This window comes from Lithobates pipiens, unplaced genomic scaffold, assembly GCF_037356315.1.
Source record: "Lithobates pipiens isolate NorthernLeopardFrog02 unplaced genomic scaffold, aLitPip1_a1.2 Scaffold_8, whole genome shotgun sequence".
Lineage (NCBI taxonomy): Eukaryota > Metazoa > Chordata > Amphibia > Anura > Ranidae > Lithobates > Lithobates pipiens.
Window position 1 is genome coordinate 87014524 of NW_027507903.1, and position 21668 is coordinate 87036191.

General features: G+C 42.7%; 1 protein-coding gene across 5 annotated transcripts in view; it reads right to left on the bottom strand.

Moving 5' to 3' along the window:
* The window catches only part of SLTM (SAFB like transcription modulator), a 147328-nt gene that overhangs the window by 65827 nt on the left and 59833 nt on the right, over positions 1–21668 (bottom strand). For 3 of the 5 annotated variants that reach the window (XM_077474176.1, XM_077474174.1, XM_077474173.1), the window contains exons 2-4: positions 16658–16745; positions 7328–7389; positions 3365–3547 (exon numbers count right to left, since the gene is read on the bottom strand). In XM_077474176.1, the coding sequence (XP_077330302.1) occupies positions 3365–3547; positions 7328–7389; positions 16658–16745 (333 nt within the window). The remainder of the gene's footprint in view (positions 1–3364; positions 3548–7327; positions 7390–16657; positions 16746–21668) is intronic. The other 2 variants (XM_077474177.1, XM_077474175.1) reach the window with 1 other exon arrangement.

Consider the following 21668-nt stretch of genomic DNA (forward strand, 5'->3'; position numbering starts at 1 on the left):
ATGTTGGCTTACTGAAAAAGTCAACATACAGTAGGCATTTAATACTTAGTCGGGGCATGAAGGTTATCAGCCTGTGGCACTGCTAAAGTGTTATGGAAGCCCAGGTTGCTTTAATAGCAGCCTTCAGCTCATCTGTTTTATTGGGTCTGGCATCTCATCTTTCTCTCGACAATACCCCACAGATTCTCTATGGGGTTTCAGTCAGGCGAGTTTGCTAGCCAATAAAGCACAGCAATATGATGATCATTAAACCAGGTATTGGTACTTTTGACAGTGTGGGCAGGTGCTAAGTCCTGCTGGCAAATGAAATCGGCATCTCCATAAAGCTGGTCAGCAGAGGGAAGCTTAACGTGCTCTAGAGTTACCTGCTAGAAGGCTGCACTGACTCTGAACGTTATAACACCAGCAGACAACATAGCTCCCTAAATTATTATTGATGGTGGCATTTCATTCGGAAATCAAGCTCCCCGAGTCTGAAGGCAGAATGGAGAGGCACAGAATCAAAATTGCACAAGGGTAAGTGTGAAGTTTCCATAGTACGTGATGATTTAGGGAGCAATGTCTTCTGTTGGCGTCTAGACTTGACAAAACACAGTGGACCAAGTCAGTGCAGCCCTCTACTAGGAAATTCTTGAGCACTTTATGCTTTCCTCTGCTGACCAGCTTTATGGAGACACAGATTTCATTTGCCAGCAGGACTTAGCACCTGCCCACAATGCCAAAAGTACCAATACCTGGTTTAATGATCATGGAATCAACATGCTCGATTGGCCAGCAAACTCGCTTGACCTAAACCTTAGAGAATCTGTGGGGTATTGTTAAAAGGAAGATGAGACACCAGACCCCAACAACGCAGGTGAGCTGAATACTTTTAACAAAGCAACCTTGTCTTCCATAACACCCCAGCAGTGCCGCAGGCTGAAAGACTCCATGCCACACCCCATTAATACAGCAATTCATGCAAAAGGAGCCATGAGCAAATACTCAATGCATACTAGAGGTGCACGATTCGGGATAAAATGAGAATCAGTTTTTTCTTAGAAGAAAGATCATGATTCTTGCAGCATAACACCTTTCACATTTTTCAAAAAAATATTGGGCTAACTTTACTGGGTTTTTTTTTTTATTAATTGAAGTTTATTTTTTCCCCAAAATCTTCTTTCAAAGACCGCTGAGCAAATACAGTGCAAAATATTACAATGACTGCCATTTTATTATCTACGGTCTCTGCAAAAAAAAAAAATCCACACAGCTATAAAATGTTTGCGGGTTCCAAGAAAGTTTCTAGCAAAAAAAAAAAAAAATTATATATATATATATATATATATATATATATATATATATATATATATATATATATATATATATATATATATATATATATATATATATATATATATATATATATATATATATATATATATATATATATTAGGGGTGCACCGAATGGGTTTTTTGGTGCCGAAACCAATACCGAAAATGAAAAATACACTAGGCCGAAAACCGAAACCGAAACAGCACCGATACCGAAAATGACTGTTTTTAAAAAATATTTTCATACATCAGATGGTCAGAGACTGCAGGCATGGTACAGGAGATGGTCAGAGACTGCGGACATGGTACAGGAGATGGTCAGAGACTGCGGACATGGTACAGGAGCTGGTCAGAGACTGCAGACATGGTACAGGAGCTGGTCAGAGACTGCAGGCATGCTACAGGAGCTGGTCAGAGATTGCAGACATGCTACAGGAGATCAATGCAGCCTCACTGTGCCAGCAGCCTACCAGTGCCCGCCATGTAGCCTGCCTGTGCCTCACCAGTGCATATAAACATACACATATAAAAACGCGTGCACACACACACACACACACACACATACACACTTAACACACATACATATAAACATGCACATACATACATACATACATACATACATACATATAAACATGCACATACATACATACATATATACATATATATATATATATATACACATACATACATGCACACATACATACATGCACACATATAACACACATACATACAACACACACAACACACAGGCATACAAACATATATAGACAGTCTTTTTTTTAAATTGGCAGCTGCAGCTCTTCATTAATCTCCATGCTGGGTACTGCACTCTAGGGGGAGGCAGAGAGCACAGCACACACTGCTAGACGCCTCTGCTTTGGTTTCACTTTCACAGTGAACATAGAGCCCAGGTCCTGCACAGCCGATTTACACATCGGCTGAGGAGACATACAGCCACCGCTGTGGAGAGGGGGACTTCAGAGCGAGACCCCACAGGCTGACTGCAGCATAGGTGAGGAGGGAGGGGAGCAAGAGAGCTAAGGATAGAAGGACCCCCCCCCCGTGATGGGCGGCACCGGGGGCGGGGCCACGCCCCGCCCCATTTTCGGCACCAGTATCGGCGGAAATTCTCTTTCGGCTTTTTGCCGAAAGGGCCATTTTCGGCCGATATGTTTCGGCGGCCGAAATTTCGGTGCATCCCTAATATATATATATATATATATATATATATCCATTTTAACTCATAAGCAACAACTGTAAAAAGGTTGTCTTTAAGTGGTTAAACTGACCTTTACAGATAGAAGGCTCATTCCTTTGATCTAAAGAGAACTTAAAAAAAAATTTTTTATCTGTTCTCTCTCAGCATGGAGGCTTTTCACAGCTCAGCTCTGCACAGTTTTCATGGAATCGCAGAAATAGTTGATTAGCATCGTAAGGGAGGGTTGACGGAAGACAACCATTTTTTAACGATCGTGCAACACTAGTGTATACTATACAATTTTTTGACACACTCAATTTTGAGTTTTCACTAGCTGTAAGCCATAATCAAAGTTAAAAGAAAGGCTTGAAATATAATCAGTGTGTAATTTAAATAGAAAGAGTTTGACTGTTTGAATTCAATTACTGAAAACAAACTTTTGTTGGTCTCTAATATACAAACAAAATATTTTTAAATTGGCAATTGTGTCACTTATAGGGAGATGTTGAAACAAGTAACAACATTTTGCAGAGATTTATAATCTATTACGGTTGTTCTATAGGAAAGGAATTGAAAGGAAATAACCCCAATGCAAAAGTTTCAAAGCTTCATAAAATTAATCAGGAAAAAAAAGGAGTAAAAAAGCAGAATCCCGCTGCCAAATAGAATTTTTCAGTTTTAAGATTTTCAAAGCAAACAATACAAATAGAAAAAAAAAAAAGAAAAATTATAGAGCGATACCCTTTTTGCTCATTTTCAAAACACCCACAGCAGAGCAATTTAAAACTCAATTTGCAGCCACGAAGTAAATATATGATTTTACTGTGATTTCAAAGTAACCACTCAGCATACTTGGTTTTGAGGTTCTTTTTCAGAGTCTTCTTCTGCAGGGACAGGCTGCGATTCATTGCACGTCATGCCTTCTGGGGATAGCACTGTGACAGACTTAGAATTTTCTTCATCATGCTCCTCAGTATCCTTTACTTCATCACTATCATCTTGGTCACTTACATCTTGAGACTCCAGCTCAAATTCCTTTTTTGAAAAAGGCAAACAATGTGAATCTCATGTTTTGAGAAAACCTTGCTTACCCTTTAACTGCAAGCGGGTCGAATTAGACGGCCAATTTGTTACAAATTTGGAAGATTATAATCTGGTGCTGATCAAGCTGGTTACATTGTTGGGCATGTTCAAAATTGTATACTGGATACTTCTTTTAAGCACTTCTCTGCCTTATACCTTTCTAAAATGTCAACAGAAGCCATTCCCCTACATTATACCTATGTTTCAAATTTCTCTTACAGAGCCAAAATGTCACACAACCCCCTAAAAAGTACAGAACAAAAAGCAAAATGAAGGATGACCAGGACATTGTGGCACAGTGTAGACAAAGTAAAGCAGAGAGGACGGTTCATCTAAACATCTTTTAAAAAGTTTATTGTAACATTTTGAAAGTCTTGTTGAAAACTTGAAAAGTCCACTTGATGTTATCTAGATCTACACGTTTACCAAAAGGAAATGTTTTCACCCATGTCCATTGGAATTTACTTTCACTGGTGGTAGATAACTCTTCTGCACTGGTGTTTCGGCAAGGGTTTGAGTGTAAATCGATTAGCCCTAAACGGAGGAGGAGTTAATCGTTCTGCATCAGTCTGGGAGCTGCTTATACTTTAGCACAAGAACAGAGACCTCAGCTAGACTACACTGCCCCATATAAAAAAGGTCTTCCATTCTTTAAAAAGGTAGCCCCATTTAAAGTGGACCTTCAGTAATTTTTCTCATCTTTCCACCCATTAACCACTTACTGACCGGGTCATGTACATATACGTCGGCAGTTAGAAGATGGATCTCCTGGCAACGGCAGCAGCTGCTGCCACAACAAACCTGTTTTCAACATGCAAACACCAAAATCTTAAAACGAGGCTAGTTCTTAAATGGTTAAATCTTCTGCTGTTTTAACTTTGGATGGCAAAACATTTTCCTTCTTCTAGTAAATACCTTATACAGCCCACTTCCTCTATGTCTGGTCATTAGCCTAGGCTTATGACATCATGCAGTGTGCAAGGGGGGGGGGGGGGGGGGGGGGGGGGGGAGTCAGAGGGCTAATGAGAGCTGCAGATGTGGGTAAATTCAGGAAGTGAACAGGCAGCAGATTCAGCTGCACACAGTTAAAATTATTGCAGTCAGACTCAGTGGAGGGAGATTTACGCAGCATATTCGGCAAATACCAAATCACAGTATATATGAATGAATATGCCAAGCGTTTGGAGGGAAGCTTCAGAATGGCAAAGATGTTTAAAATTACAAATTATGTGATTAGATTGCAGTTCTTTGAAATAGGGGCAGTAAATCAAGACTCGGGATTCAAGAAAACTGAAGAGGAATAGGGAAAGGCATAATCTGAAAACTACATTTCCTGCATGTAAGATATTAAATGGTCATGCAAAAGACCAGGGAAGCAGATTATCCACAGAACGCAGATCCTACAAATTAGACCAAAACGAAATGGTTCTCTAGCTGTGCAGTTGAACATGACAGAAAAGCTGCTGCACTTCAAATTCAACTAGGTCAAACGCAGCAAGTCTACATTCTCAACTTACTAGTTAAACACATTTGTAAGGTAAATTAAAACCTAAAAGCTTCCGCTTGCTCAATTCAAAGCAGTGTATATAGCAAGCATTTAGGGATTTTTCACACTAGCTTTCCATTCTCGAGAGCGGTCTGGGTTTGAATGATTCTTCAGAGCATTTGACAGGTATAGAGGACACTTACTAACCGTCTTAACACCCTAAATCCTGCACTAGCGCAAGCCAACAGTGTGCATAGCATGGGTTTTGCTAGGCAACTGCAGATTGGCACTGATCACTTGAATAGTATGAAAGAGACAGGGATACAATTCCCGCCCTAGCCATTGCCTCTGCAGTAAAGACTTAAGCTCTCGAAACTGGAAAGAATGGGGATTTAGAAAAAGCTTACAACACACTGGGGTTGATTTATTAAAATTGGAGCGTAAAAAATTTGGGGCAATCAAGAATAGTAGCCAGCTTCTAACTTCAGCGTGTTCAATTAAAGGTGCAAGTTGATCTTTACAGAAAAATCTAAGGTGAACTTACACAGGAACCTCTCTTCAGCCCCACCAGTTCCCGCTGACCTGGATCACAAAAATCTCCTGTTCTGAGCCCCGGTATATCCACGTCAGGAGTACAGGGCTTAGAAATCCCCTCAGCTGAATGTTCAAAATGTACCTCGTCAGAGGGGACATTACAGAGCATTCTAAATGATCAGCGCTGTTAGGTGGGTGGAACCAACCAATCAGCAGCCACATAGCCCACCCTGTCAGCTGTGTAGATGCCGAGGGGATTTTCAGGCCCCCGACTGCCAGCACAGATATAACGGGGCTCAGAAAGGGAGATTGCCGTGGTCCAGGTCAGCGGGACTGAGAGGGATCAAGGAGGGGGTCCTGTGTAAAATTCACCTTACATCATTTTCTGTGAAGGTGAATGTAACCTTGTCAAAAAACTGGAAGCCGATTGATTTCTATGCAGAGCTGCACCAGCTTAAAGAGGAAATAAACCCAGATGGGTTTACTTCCTCTTTGATTCCCTGCAAAGGTAAAGCATAATGGACTACTATGCATCGCATAGTAGTCCATTATGTGCCACTTACCTGACACAGGAGCAAGCGAAGTCACCGCTGTCCCCTGTAGTCTGGAGCATCCATCTTCTCGGCGGGTCTCGCTGCTCCGCCGCTGTCATTCGACAAGGCCACAGTGATGTCACTCCCACGCATGGGAGCCGACACTGGCGGCGTATCGCCGTTGATACTGGCGCGCTCAGTGCGCCGTAGACAGTGTTGCCTGTGTTTTGGCAAATATTTTAAGAGATATTTTTTGGACCTACAGGTAAGCCGTAATCTAGGCTTACCTGTAGGTCAAAGTGGTTTGTAAGGGTTTACAACCACTTTAAGCACTCTCCAGTTTTAGTAAATCAACCCCACTGCTCCTAGGCCCTGTTCACACCTGAGCGATTTGTTCCTTGAAGCCTGGAGCTCTAAAACGCTCAACAAGCCAAATACTATTAATTTCAATGCACCTGTTCACATATGAGCCTTCCATCGCCTGAAGCAAAATACCTGTCGCTCAAAAAAGTACATGTGCTTCTGTTTGGCAGATTACAATTTTTTTGGCCCCATAGATTTTAATAGAAACGCCAGAGTTAAATAATGGCTCTCCACCCCAACTTCCTCTCCTTCCCCTAGGGCATTCTTTCGGCTGAACAAAAATCTTGTAATAAAACTTCTAAAATGCGTGAAATATATAAATAAAAAAGTAATTTGCCATGTTCAAGTGTGAATGGAGTATTATACAAGCTGAAGTCCTTAACATAGCTTGCTCTACGATGTCCTTGATAGGCTTATATGAAAATCAGGCTCTGTATACAATTCAGGCAATAAGTTCACTAGCCTTTTATTTTATTTTTTAAAACACATCTTTACAAAAACAGTGTAAACTTGTACATTTTGATAAGATGATCTCTTCCAACGACAATACTTTGAGAGAATCTTCACACAATAGCTTCTGCAAATGAATTTGCCATAAAACAAAGTGCCATATCTTTTCTCTTTCAATACGAAGAAAGCTTAGCTACTGAACAGGAGGATAGTTTCCAATGCATAGCCAACCTTAAACCTTGCAATAGTTAAATACATCTCAGTGTGTAGACATAAATTAAAAATAACTTCCATTATTTGTTTTCTCTTCAAAACAAAATGTTAATTTCTTCATTACAGGTTAGAGCATTTTGTACATAATTTTACCTTAACTAAATCTTCTTCCATAGAAGCCTCACACCCAGATTCATCGGCCTCCTGCTTCTTGCCTGAAATTAGGAACACAAAAACATTAGATAGCAAGCTTTAATGTGCAGTCATATGGGCGATTAATGTCAATATTCCCATCGCACACTTTGCTGGATAAAGCTTTAAGCATAACGGGTGCTGCAGCAACAACTGGCTACATCATAGATCAAATGCACATATTAGTCAATTATGTCAAAATCTTTGTTAAAGAGGATGGCAACCTAAAAAAATAAATAAAAAGCTAGCAGCTACAAATACTGCAGCTGTTGACTTTTAATAAATGGACACTTAACTGTTCAAGGGATGTCAGACAAGCAATCGCTCGGCTCTCGGCTGCCCCCGCCGCCACCCTCGATCATTGAATAGGGAAGAGAAGCGTTGCGGCTTCACTGTCCGGTTCCCTACTATGCATGTGCGAGTCACGCGTCTCCACTTGTCCCCGCTGTGCCCCCCCCACTTGCATCTGTGGGTTGCTATTCCGAGAAGTGGGTGCAGATACCTGTATTAGACAGTTACCAATTGCAGCACCGGAGAGTTCTGATGAGCGCAACTTCCACTTGAGGGTGGAATTCCGCTTTAAGTGCTATTTCACACCAGAAAGTTCTGTGTGCTTTTTTTCGTGCACTAAAAATGCATGCAGTGTTTTTTTTCATGTATTCCAATGGCTCTAGTTAACACCATGGAGTCAGTTTCCGGTGCAGAAACTAACCAGAAACTGACTGTATGGTGTGAACTAGAGCCATTGGAATACATGGAAAACACTGTGCATGCATTTTGTGCAAAAAAAAAAAGCACACAAAACTGCACAGAACTGCATCTGATGTGAACTGACCCTAAAGCAGGGCTCGACAAAACCCGGGCGCCAGGTCGCATTTGCGACTAGAATTAGCGACCTGGCGCAGCACAGCTGGGGGTATGCTGTCTCCGCGGACCCCCCACCCGGCGCAATCGCGTCGGGCCGTGCCGCCGGTAATTGAGCCCCGGGCTTTGAGGCCTTCTACGATCCTATGGTTCCTTCTGGAATCTGGCACCCTCTTGTGGTGGCCGTTGGAATTACAACCAGCAATGCTAATGGATGCAATGCTAATTCCCCTGCCTGCCAGCCTATCTTCCTTCCCTTTACTCAGAACCCCTAAAAATTATATATATATTTTATTCTAACACCCTAGAGAATAAAATGGTGGTCGTTGCAATACTGTCTGTCACACCGTATTTGCACAGCGGACTTACAAGCGCACTTTTTTGGGGAAAATGTATTTAATATAAAAAATAAAAAAAAAAAAAAAAAAAACACGACAACAGTAAAGTTAGCCCAATTTTTTTTTTTATATTGTGAAAGATAATGTTACGTCGAGTAAATCGATACCCAACATGTCATGCTTCAAAATTGCGCCCGCTCATGGAATGGCTACAAACTTTTACCCTTTAAAATCTCCATAGGCGATGTTTAAAAAATTCTACAGGTTGCACTTTAAGTTACAGAGGAGGTCTGGGGCTAGAATTATTGCTCTCACTCTACCGATCGCAGCGATACCTCACATGTGTGGTTTGAACACCGCTTTCATACATGCGTTCGCTTCTGCACGCAAGCCTGGCGGGACAGGGCGCGTTTAAAAAAAATTTTTTAAATTATTTTAAACTTTTATTTTTTTCACTGTTCTTTAAAAAAAAAAAAAAAAAAAAATTGTGCCACTTTTATTCCTATTACAAGGAATGTAAAAATCCCTTGTAATAGAAAAAAGCATGACAGGTCCTCTTGTATATGAGATCTGGGGTCAGAGAGACCTCACATCTCATTTACACTAAAATGCAATTTAAAAAAAATTTGTCATTTGAAAAAAATAAAATGTCCCTCTAAGAGCTATGGGCAATGACTTGGAGACAGGTGAGGGGCTGGGGGCTATCTTCCCCTCACTCGTCTCTATGTCAGGCCAGGGACAGGTCCAGATCTGACCTGGCTCCTAACTTTTTTAGCTGGCTCCTAGATTGCAAGCAAATTTGTCAACCCCTGCCCTAAAGAATTATCACATTACAAGGCATAGTGAAACAGTTCAGTGTGCTGGTGAATATGTGCATCTGACAACATGGGCAATCAGCACACGCTGTGAACTTTAGTGGCAACAAACTAAACTCCTATGGCTGAAATGACAGGTGCAAAGATGCAGCTGCTCAGCCCATACAATGCAATATAATGCCACTGTTCACACAGCCAGAAGTTACCTGTGGTCAGAGACTAAATGATGAAAAAAAAAAAAAAAAAAAAAAAGGGAGTAGGGATTAGGTAAAACATGTCACTTTTTTGTCTGGGTCCCATTAGTGAGCAGTACAGGTATCTGCACCCACTTCCTGGATAGCTCTCTGCGGATAGGGGCGTAGATTACGCCCCTTTCCGAAAGTCCCCCGCTGCCTGATGGGAAACACACAGATCCCAGAGGCAGCGGGTCCATCCTCATTGCGCAGCGCGACTCGTGCATGCGCAGTAGGGAACCGGGAAATGAAGCCGAAACGCAGCACACGAGAGACGATCGAGAGATGGGCTTCGGGTGCCGACATCGCGGGCGCGCTGGACAGGCAAGTGTCACTATTTTAAAAGTCAGCAGCTGCAGTATTTGTAGCTGCTGGCTTTAAAAAAACAAAAAAAAATTAAAAAAAACACGCACTCCCGCTAAGTTTTTTTTGCTAGAAAATTACTTAGAAAAAAAAACAATATAAAATGTTTGGGGGTTCTAACACCCTAAAGAACAAAATGGCGGTCATTGAAATACTTTTTTTCACACCGTATTTGCGCAGCGGTCTTACAAGCACACTTTTTTTGGAAAAAAATTCACCTTTTTAAATAAAAAAAATAAGACAAGAGTAAAATTAGCCCAAATTGCGCCCGCCCGTGGAATGGCGTCAATTAATTGAAAAACAAACTTTGTTTTTTCAATAAAGGGAAAAAATAAAAAATAAAAAGAAGGAAACAGAGAAGATAACATACATAGTAAGCATACATAAGGTACATCAGGTGATAAGGGCCAACCTGGCCAAGGCAGTGTTGCATACATGAGTGCTTTGGGATAGTTGCGCTGCATAGGGTTTAGATACCCATCATGGGTAGCGTCATTATAAGACCAATCCGTGTCAACCGGGGAAGGGGCAGGAGGTGGAGAAAGAAAGAAAAAAAAAAAAGGAGGAGAGGGAAGGGGACATAAGAGCAGGCCCATGAGGTGGAGGAAGCACAGAAAGGGAAAAAACAGAGGGGGGGAGGGGGGCAAGGGATCAATATAAAAGCATATCAAGTACATGTCTCCCCATCCCCCAACCATCTGCCCCATATCTGCTCGTATTTAAGTGGACATCCTCTATGCGTATATATTAATTTCTTATACGGGAGGGTATCGTTAACCTCTTTCTTCCAGCATTGGACCGTGGGGGGGGGGGGGGGGGGGGGGGGGGGAGGGCCTGCATCCAGCCGCGAGCAATCACTTTTCTCGCCAGGAACAGTGTTTCATGTAAAAAGGTACGAAGGGACTTGTCAGCATCAAATTCTGGCAAGAGACCAAGTAAGCACAGCTTTGGGTCGAGGCTAACAGGAGAGCCCATCTGGACATGGAGAAAGCGAATTACCTGTATCCAGTATGTTTGTATAACCGGGCAGGACCATATGAGGTGATAGAAGGAGGCTGGAGTGTGGTCGCATAAGCGGCATCCCGGATTATACGTGGGTTTGAACCGTGCCATCTTTTGGGGGGGTCAGGTATGTACGATGTACAGCTGTGTGAGGTGGTCCGAAAGCCTGGGGGATACTCTCTTCACATCCCCCAATACATCATCCCACTCCTCATCCTCAATTATTCCAACGTCCACTTCCCATCTGGCCTTGGCGGCATAAGCCAATGCCCCGGAACCTGGGAGACGGATGGCGGAGTAGAGGGCGGAGATTAACCTGGTTGGCTCAGCCCCTGTGATTATATCTACTATAGGAGGGACTGTCAGAGGGAGGTTGGAGCCGGCAAATTGAGTCTGTAGCGCATGTCGGAGCTGTAAATATCTGAAGAAGAGATGGTTAGAGAGTGCAAATTCTTCCTTTAGCATTTGAAAGAATTTAAGCCCAGTGCTAGTCATAACTTGGTGCATGTACAACAGCCCATACCGTGTCCAAGCTCCGGGGTCCGGAACGGACAGCAGTTCGGGCAAGTGAGTGTTGAACCAGAGAGGAGTACAAGAATGAACCTGTGGGGTCCCTAGTTTGTTAAGGGCCGTCCGCCATATCCTCCGGTGGTGCGTCAACATGTCTACTTTTTGATAGGGGGAACGTCTTGACAGTGGAGCCCTAAGGACTGACTGAAGTGGGGTGTGGGCAGGGTCGTTAGGGCGTTTACAAAGTAATGTCTGGTATCTTGGTAGCTCGCTCTTGTCAAAGTGATAAAAATGGGACAATTGGGAGTCAAGATAGTAATCCTGGAAATCTGTAAGGGCAGCCCCACCCATTGTCACTGGATTCTTCAGAAGTCTCCAAGACAATTTGTGTCTGCTGTGGCCCCATATAAATGAATTGAGAATTGATTCAATCGTCTTGAAAAAAAATTTGTGGTATATACAGGGGTGCATGCCACACCAAATAAAGTATCTTGCGCAGAAGTATCATTTTGACCAGATTGATGCGTCCCATAACGCCCAGAGGTAGTCTGGCCCAGGTTTGTGTCTTGTTCTTGATCAGGGCGTAAAGGGGTTCAATGTTTCTGGGTACATAGTCTGTCAGCGATCTAGTGACCTGCACTCCTAGATACTTGATCACGGAAACCCTAAGGAGATCTAGAGGAGGGGACGTGGGTACAGGGGGGAAATGATAAAGTGGAAGGATCTGGACCAGTTGATGCTCAGACCCGAATGACTACCGATACAGTCTATGGTGTGGAGGGCTGCAAGAAGGGAGGGACCCGAGTCGGCTAAGTATAGGAGTGTATCGTCAGCATACATCCCGATCTTTTCCTCCAGGTTTCCCATCCTAAGGCCACGAATTCTGGCGTCTGCGAACCATAATAGCCAGTGGCTCCACAGCCAACGCATACAACATGGGGGAAAGGGTGCAGCCCTGTCGAGTCCCTCTCTCCAGAGGAAACTGCTCAGAGAGCCAGCCGTTCACAAACACCTTGGCCCTCGGGGATTGATACAGGAGTTGGACCCATCGGATAAAGTTAGGGCCAAGTCCAAATCCCGAGAGGCATTCCCACAGGTAGTTCCACTCCACGGAGTCGAATCCTTGGCAGCATCCAAAGCCACCACGACCCGCGAGCAGACTTCATCATGGGATCCCTGGATGTTCATAAGTAAGCGGCGGATATTCATGGCGGTGTTTTTCCCTGGCATAAAGCCAGTCTGGTCAGGGTGGATCAGTGAGAGGATAACCTGATTAAGGCGGGAGGCAAGAATCTTAGCCAGTATTTTAATGTCGACCTGTAGTAGAGAGATAGGTCTATATGATTCCGGATAGTGTGGGTCCTTCCCTGGCTTGGGAATCAACTATTTGCGCGTCTCTCATGGAGGGGGGGGTAGGATTCCCGTGTCAAATATGGACTCATAAGTCATGGAGTTTAGGGGTCAAAATTTCAGAGTAGGTGGCATAAAATTCTAGCGGCAGACCGTCCATTCCTGGTGCTTTAGAAGTGGCCAGAGAGGAAATTGCCTTGGAAATATCCTCCTCAGTAATGGGGGCCTCTAAAAGGTCACGTTGGGCATCTGTCAGTTTGGGAAATGTAATTCTCGCTAGGTAGTCTCTGGTGTCTTGGGGAGTATGAGTGACCTGAGTGGCGGCGTCAAACTTTTAGCCTCAAAAATCTCCATAAGCAACATTAAAAAAAATTCTACAGGTTGCATTTTTTGCGTTACCGATCACGGCGATACCTCACATGCGTGGTTTGACCACCGTTTTCATATGTGGGCGCTACTCACATATGCACTCGCTTCTGTGCGCAAGCTCGTCGTGCCGGGGTGTTTTTAAAAACCTTACTTTTTTTCTTATTTATTTTAATTGATTTTATTTATTTAAAAAAAAAAAAAAAAAGTTTTACTTTTATTCCTATTACAAGGAACGTAAACATCCCTTGTAATAGAAAAAAGCATGACAGGTCCTCTTAAATATGAGATCTGGGGTCAAAAAGTCCTCAGATCTAATATTTGGACTAAAATGCAACAAAACAAAAAAAAAAAAAAAAAAAAAGGGAAGAATGACAAAAAAAAAAAAAAAAAAAAGAAGATATACCTTTAAGAGGTATAGGCGGAAGTGACGTTTTGACGTCGCTTCCGCCCTCCTATGGTATAGAGACGAGTGGGGGCCATCTTAGCCTCACTCGTCTCCATACCCAGCTAGCGAAAGGACCCGATCGCCTCCGCCGCTACCGACGGCTCCGGTAAGCGGCGGAGGGGGGGTGGCACCTCTCCCGCCGCCGTTAGCGGTGATCTCGCGGCGAATCCACCGCAGAGACCACCATTATCGTACAGCCGACCGGCGCCTGAAGAGATGGATATCTTGGTTGTGGCAGCAGCTGCTGCCGTTACCGAGATATCCCTCTTCAAAAATAGGACGTACATCGGCGTGCGCTGGTCGGTAAGTGGTTAAGAAGGTTTCTGTACCCACAGGCCGCACTGAACATGCAGACCTTATCCAGGTAGCATTAAAGTCTGAGTAGCATCCTAGTAAAGCCTATGTGAATGAGGACTCCCACAATTGCTGTCAAGACAGTCCACTGCCCCATGTCCCTAAGCACAGGTGCATATGTGGCTTCAGGTGGTTTAAATTATATTCTCAGCATCGTGTTCTATTAACTCCACATTCTGGATTTCCTACTACTTTCTGTATGTGTTACAATAGTAACCAGAACAAAGAGTTAATCTTCCTAGGGGGACACAGACAGCAGTTAAGGGGTTGTAAATGTTCAGGGTTTAAAAAAATAAAAAACCCCAAACACACACAATTAATACATGTCATACTTACCTCCGCTGTGTAGTTTTGCACAGTGGCCCAGAGCCTCCTTTTCTGGGGTCCCTCAGCAGTGCTCTCGGCAGCCCTTCTCGAATGCCCTGTCGGAGAAGTGCTATCCTTCGTGAACACCCGTGCGAGCTCACTCTGTGTCCTGCTTCTGCATCTATTCACACAAAGAATGAGTCGGCCCCACACCCCAGCGACCACATAGTTGGATTTTTTTGGACAGCAGTGGGAGACAAAGCCTGAGCCGCTATCAATCCATGCAATCTGGACCCTAAACACCAGCTTATGCTGGTGTGCTTGTCCCCGGCGTGAGATAAGGGAGTATAAGTAAAAAACAGAGGGGGGCTGCAGCATTACAGGAGGTTTTTCATTTCAATGAATAGAATTGCACAGGTGAAAAAGCATGAGGGTTTACAACCCCAAAAAAATAATAAAGTAGCAATTTAGAGAGCCTATGCTTTTTGTACCCATCTTGTTACAAAGTGGCAAGTCACATACACAGGAATGGAAATAGTGATGAGAACATACTTGGGCTGTCAATACACAAGAAGCTTTGACAACACAATACCTCAAAACATCTTCCTTTCGAAACTGCATATTACACATACCTTAAAAAAAATAAAAAAAAAAACACACACACACACACACACACACACACACACACACACACACACACACTTTTAAAGGTTAGTGAACACTGATATTCACATTAACAATGGGTACACCTATAATAAGCCTTACTCGTGGGAACAGTTAATACATAGTAAACATACACCTTTTAGGAATAATTAGCCGATTAGGTCACTACAAACGTGCACTACTCTCTGCAATCGGGGCACACTTCATGGGCAGTCAATGCAGAGGGCTGTGCCTGGCTTGACTGCTGTGCGCATGCAGGGGGAGTGACATTGCAGCAAGACCATTCATTCAAATGGCCAGACAGTGTGAACCTGGAAGGAAGAACAGTCAAAGATGGTGGTAACTGCAGTGGTTAAGGCGTGCTGAGAGAGGGCACCATTTTAATGTTATGCCCGTCATAACATGAACCCGCAAGGAGACTGGCTTTTTTTAGTTTTTTAGTATCAGTGCAGCCCTAACGCAAATAGATCAGTCATGATTTCAATTAAATTCTTTTAACAGTAATGTGCACGGGCAAAGACCATTTCATAATATGATATTTACAGGTAAATCACTTTTCTGGGAATCTTCCACAATTGTGTCAGATTGACAGTTAATGGGAGCTATCTCGATCTATATACTGTAAAAAGTCATAACGATTTTTTATTAGATGTCGACAGATTATGTGATTTTCTCTGGTCGATGCCGATATTTAGAAATCGTGGCGGCCGATAAATGATGCATATTTTAATTTTTTTTTCCCCTTCATCTCATAAAATGTAACAGACACTTTTCACACTGGGGCGTTTTTCAGGTGCTTTTGGGCTAAAAAAAACACCTGTAAAGGTCCTGCAAAAACAGCTCCCCTGCAGTCTTTGAAAGCCCGAGTGCTTTCACACTGAGGCGATGCGCTGGCAGGATGTTAAAAAAATAAAATAAAAAAGTCCTGCAATCAGCACATTTGGAGTGGTGTATACCACTCCCCCACCACTCCTGCCCATTGAAATGAATGGACACCACTGCTGAAGCGCATGCAATGCTGTACTGATAGCGGAATAGAGAGCTTTATATCATAATAGTACATACCGTATACACATAGATGTTGGAAAAGGAAATGGTTTCAATTTGGAGCAGCTGGCCCAAACAAAACTAAAATCATAAACCTGAAATTCAGCTTTAAGAAGGGGCTGTAAATTCAGAAGGTTTTTTTTAATTGTAATGCATTCTACGCATTAAGATAAAAAGCCTTCTGAGTGCAGCAGCACCCATAATACTTACCTGAGCCCATGTCTTTCCAGCAATGTCCCGGACTCTCCCTCCTGATTGACTGAGACACAGCATTGGTGCCATTGGTTCCTGCTGCTGTCAATTAGTCAAATCAGGAGAGAGAGGGGGCAGGGCCGAATTAGGGCTCCCTGTCTGAATAGACACATGTAGTAGTAGCAGCCCGGCTCAGGTGCACTGATAGCAAGCGGCCTGCTATGGAGCCACTTATCGGGAGGGGCCAGGGGCACAGAAGAGGTACCTAAGAGGAGGACCAAACCCACTGCAACAGGGCAGGCAACAAAAAAACAAACACAAACACACAACTTTATAATCCTAAAAACAGAGTGCTTACTCTGATCACAACTCTGAACTGTCATTAACTCTGGAGCAAAGTAGATCATCAAAAAAAATGACTGAAAAGATCTGATACACACCCTTGTTCTTCATTAGTTTTTTCGTAGGAGTATCTGCAGAAGAACTTATTTCAACATTATCAGGATCACCACCTTCTTCTTCAATTGCCTGTAAAGAAACATCACAACAATGTAGGTTAAAGAATCTGTAGTTTCATAAACACCTGCATCAATATGTCAGAAAAAAAAGTGTAACTACTACCATTTTATTATATTCAGAAAACAAATGGGGGAGATAAAATTTCGCAAATTAGCAATTTTTCTTCATAAATGTTGGCCACAATTTATACTGCTACATATCTTTGGTAAAAATAACCTAAAGCTAGTGAATACTATGTGGTCTGTGTGAAAGTCTACAAGCTGTGGTGCTAATCATAAATTCATCACACCAGATGTACTGGTGGCCAATCATTTCTTGAGACCCTAACAAACCAGGAAAGTATAAATCCCCCCAAATGACCCATTTTTGTAAACTAGACATTCCAAGGTATTTAATAAGAGGCATGGCGAGTTATTTGAAGTTGTCTTTTTTTTTTAACAGAATTCTAAGCAAAAATTAAGATTTTATTTTTAATTCACAAAATTGTCCCCAATATCTAATTTCTCTCACATGGAATGTACATACCACAAATGACACCCCGAAATACATTCTGCTACTCCTGAGTATTACGATAGCATGTGTGGGAATTTTTCACTACCTGGCCACATAGAGGCCCAACACACAGGGAGCACCATCATGTGTTCAAGCAGCATAAATATTACACATTAACTTATTACACTTTTGAAGGCCCTAGAGCACCAAGACAATGGAATTGCCCACAAAATGACCCCATTTTGGAAAGCCAACACTCAAAACGTGTAATCTGAGGCATTAGGAGTCTTTTGAACGGTTCATTTTTTTACCAGTTTTTGGAAAGTGTGAAATAAAAGAAAAAAAGAAAAGAAAAAAAAGAAACCTGCGACATGAACAGCCCCTCTCAGAGAAGTCATATCAGGCTTGAAAATGGTACCTGGCATGATTAGAGGATAGAGCTATACACACAGCTTTGCTTATCTTGTAAAACTGACAGACCAAGTTACTTGCAATAGGACGTTTTACTGTACTTTCATCACAGTTCAATGTCGCCATAGAAAAAAATTGTACTACTCTGGGGTAATCAAGGATTTTATTTTTTTGGCCCCCACACTTTGTTGTTACAATGATAATCATTGCGCAGGAGGCACAGAACTTCAAACATGTGAACGAAAGGTGCACCAAATAGAAATGTGGGTTCCGAAATTGAAAATGCAGGATGCATTTGACTCAAGACAGAAGAAAAAAAAAAATTCACCAAAAAAAAAAAAAAAAAAAAAAAAAAAAACACAAAAAAAAAAAAAAAAACAACCACACCTCCCCACTGAAAACAGCAAGAACAAGTCACCAGAGTTACGTTTTTTTAGTCACACGCAGAGTGATTTTTTTTTTTTTTTAAATCGATTCTAGCACATTTTAATACATTTCTTTCGGAGTCAAAAGTTACCTAAAGATGGCTTTCTATTCAAGACACATTAATACTTTTGTTTATTCGGCATTAAATGGAGCTTAGTTATATAGCATAAGGCTGTATATTCTGCAATATTTACAGTTTTGGTAAACTCATTGAATGAAAACAAGCTCTCTAAGCTGATATAACATCCACTGCATTCACACAATTCCACAGTACCCATGAGAGGATATGAAACAAAGTTCAGGAATATTCTTTTATCCCTTTGTTGTGCAAATCGATGTACACTACAAACTGTTTTTTTTTAAATTGGTTCTGATGTTATACTAATCTGACAGCATATTCTAAATAAGAAACCTTAATTTTGTTTGCAAACATTAAAGATTCTAATTACCAGCAAGAATGAGTCCTTCATTTAAAGAGAACGTGTCATTTCAGATAATTAATGGCAGCACCTATTAACGGGCATCCACAACTGCTGCCGCCACATCCCTGGCCTTGTGTCACTGGCGCATCACCAACACTCCCTTTAAAGTGAATGGGACTGTGAATGAACAGGGGGGTCAGAGGAGGAGCCACTGCAGGACAGATAACAGTTGCTCTTTAAAAATTATTTAAAATCGAGCCTTTCTACTCACAATTTAAATCAAATCCACCCTGGTCACGTGGCCTATTAAAAACACACCATAAGCATCGTAAAAAAGGGGTAAAAATCACGGCAAAATGAAATACGTTTTTGGCGTCGTTATCTGCATAATGCATTTAACACCATTTTAGGCTGATCCGTTTTGGTCACCAAAAATTTGGTGCATCTCTGAACCTAGGTGCCACATTAAATTTAGTGCCACATTAAAGCAGGGCTTGACAAATTTGCTTTAAATCTAGGAGCCAGATAATAAAAAAACAAAAAAAAAAACAAAAAAAAAAAAAACAAAAAAAAAACAGAGCTTTATGTTTAGATTTGTTTTTATTAATGACAAAAGCCCTTATGTTCACCCGATATGTACCTTTACAGATACATTCCTATGGGGAGATCGGACAAAAACAGACAGCATCTCGGTTTTCATCTGATCTGCCAGATGGCTGAACGTATCACACACATCTGATTTCAGCAGACGGATATCAGTGGACATCTCTGCTGACATCCGCTTGCTCATAGGAGTCAATGGATGGCCCGCTAGGATCCACAAAAAAAAAAAAAAAAAAAAAAACCCACACAAGAAAAAAACCCGCACGGACAGACGAATCCAAGTAGGCTTGTCACATGAAGGAGGCCCAAGAGCCTTAAGAATGTAGTACATTTAAAATCATAAGCGAGTATTAGTCAGACTGGAGACTATTACAGTTTTAAATGCTTTAAAGTTCTTAAGAATCCCAAGAAGGTTAATTTGCAAAAACGGAGGAATAACGGAGCGTAAAACTGTTGTACAGTTTGCACTCCTGTGCCACTCATTTATATGAATGGGCTAAAATTGCACAAAAAATGAGCGCATGTACTACTTAAAAAAATAAATGCACTGCACCAAATATCGCCTAATACTATGGCACCATGTGATCTGGTGCAGGCGATCTGCGTTTGGTGTAGAGCTGCACGATTCTGGGAAAAATGAGAATCACGATTCTTTTGCTTAGAATGAAGAACACAATTCTCAAAAATCTGTTTTATATGAAAAAAAAGTATAATCTATGAGAACATTAGATTATCAGCTTTGTTAGTTTAATGTTGTCCATTGATGTTTGCAGATATAGTAATGAATTTGCCTCGGTACAGAATCTGCACTTTTTGTCCAAACACTTATTTGTTCGGCAGCACCGTGGCATGGTTGCACTGGCTGCTGATTTATGCAGGACCAGATGTCAATCTGTTTTTGAAAAACACTTCCACTTTCCTAAATGTGTTTTTATTTAATCCGTGTGTGTAAATATGTCCCGATAACAATACTGGCATTGCAAACCCTCTGAAGCCTTGTCCTATCTAAATTACCTTCACGGGAATACTTCAAGCGGGAGTCTGCCGGGACTCCGCTTTTTTTTTTTTTTTTTTTTTTTTAAAGCCAGCAGCTACAAATACTGCAGCTGCTGACTTTTAAAATAGTGACACTTACCTGTCCAGCGCGCCCGCGATGTCGGCACCCGAAGCCCATCTCTAGATCGGTACTCGGGTGCTGCCGCCGCCATCTTGGGTATGGGAATCAGGAAATGGAGCCTTTCGGCTTCATTTCCCGGTTCCCTACTGCGCATGCGCGAGTAGCGCTGCGCAATAAGGACGGTCCCCGCTGCCTCTGGGATCTGTGCGTTTCCCAGCAGGCAGCGGGGCACTTGCGGAAAGGGGCGTAATCTACGCCCCTTTCCGCAGAGAGCTATCCCGGAAGTGGGTGCAGTTACCTGGATTATCCAGGTAACTGCACCCCCCTCCCCCCTGAAAGGTGCCAATTGTGGCGCCGGAGGGGGGGAGGATTCCGATGAGCGGAAGGTCCATTTTAGGGTGGACCTCCGCTTTAATCTGTGATCTTGCCTGTCTTCTTACTGCTACTGTGTATAGCAGTGCGTACTAACACTGCTGTTTCCCGGCCACTGTACCCGCCCACAACCAGGCAGCAGCACGCCACATCGCACGCACCAATGACTGACGTCAGTTCCGATATCTGCCATTTGTGTTCCATGCTGGTTACGTGGAACCGGCGGTGCTAAAAGCAAATCGCGGGTCAACCAGAACTTAGATCGCGTGGGGGGGGGGGGTGAATCGAGATCGCAATCGTTTCGCGATTAATCGCGCACCTCTAGTTTGGTGTGGTGTTAGCAATATACTAACAACCACAGCAGATTGCACACACCTAGTGCTTTCTCACAGAAAACATGGCACATCCTCTCAGGAGTCCCAGCTCTCTCTGTGCTGAGGGAGGCTGTGCTGGAGGAGGGGGGGGGAACTATCAGCGCTGGCTCTGGGCTTTGTGAAAATCGAATTTGTGAACGGTCCGGCAGTCAGACCTGTGAGGTGTTCCAGAAGGCAGGGTCAACTTTTGCTCGGTAAGCTGCAGTGATCCAACTGGAAGGTGGAGCGGGTACCTGTTAAGACTGTACCCACTCCCTGGGAGCTTTAAGAACTACAGTGAGGGAAAAGGTATTTGATCCCCTGCCGATTTTGTAAGTTTGCCTGACTGACTGACAGAATTGATCAGTCTATCAGAGACCGAACAAAAATATCCATAAAAACACATTTCAACAGGTTATAAATTGATTTGCATTTCATAGAGTGAAATAAGTATACGATCCCCTATACAGGTAACGAGCTGAGAATTGGAGCACTCTTAGGCCCCTTTCACATGGGATGGATCTGCGATGATCTGCCCCGTGTACATCCGCTTGCTTAGCGGGGAACGCTCCATTGATAGCAGATCTCTGCTCTCCTCTATGGACCGGCTTTCCGTGATCATCCGATCTGTTCTGCAGACGGATAGAAAAATAGCTTTTTCAAGCTATCTTTAGACCAATAACATGACTCGTGGCCACCGTACAGCTCTGATACATGGCTTCTGCATGAGGGGTCA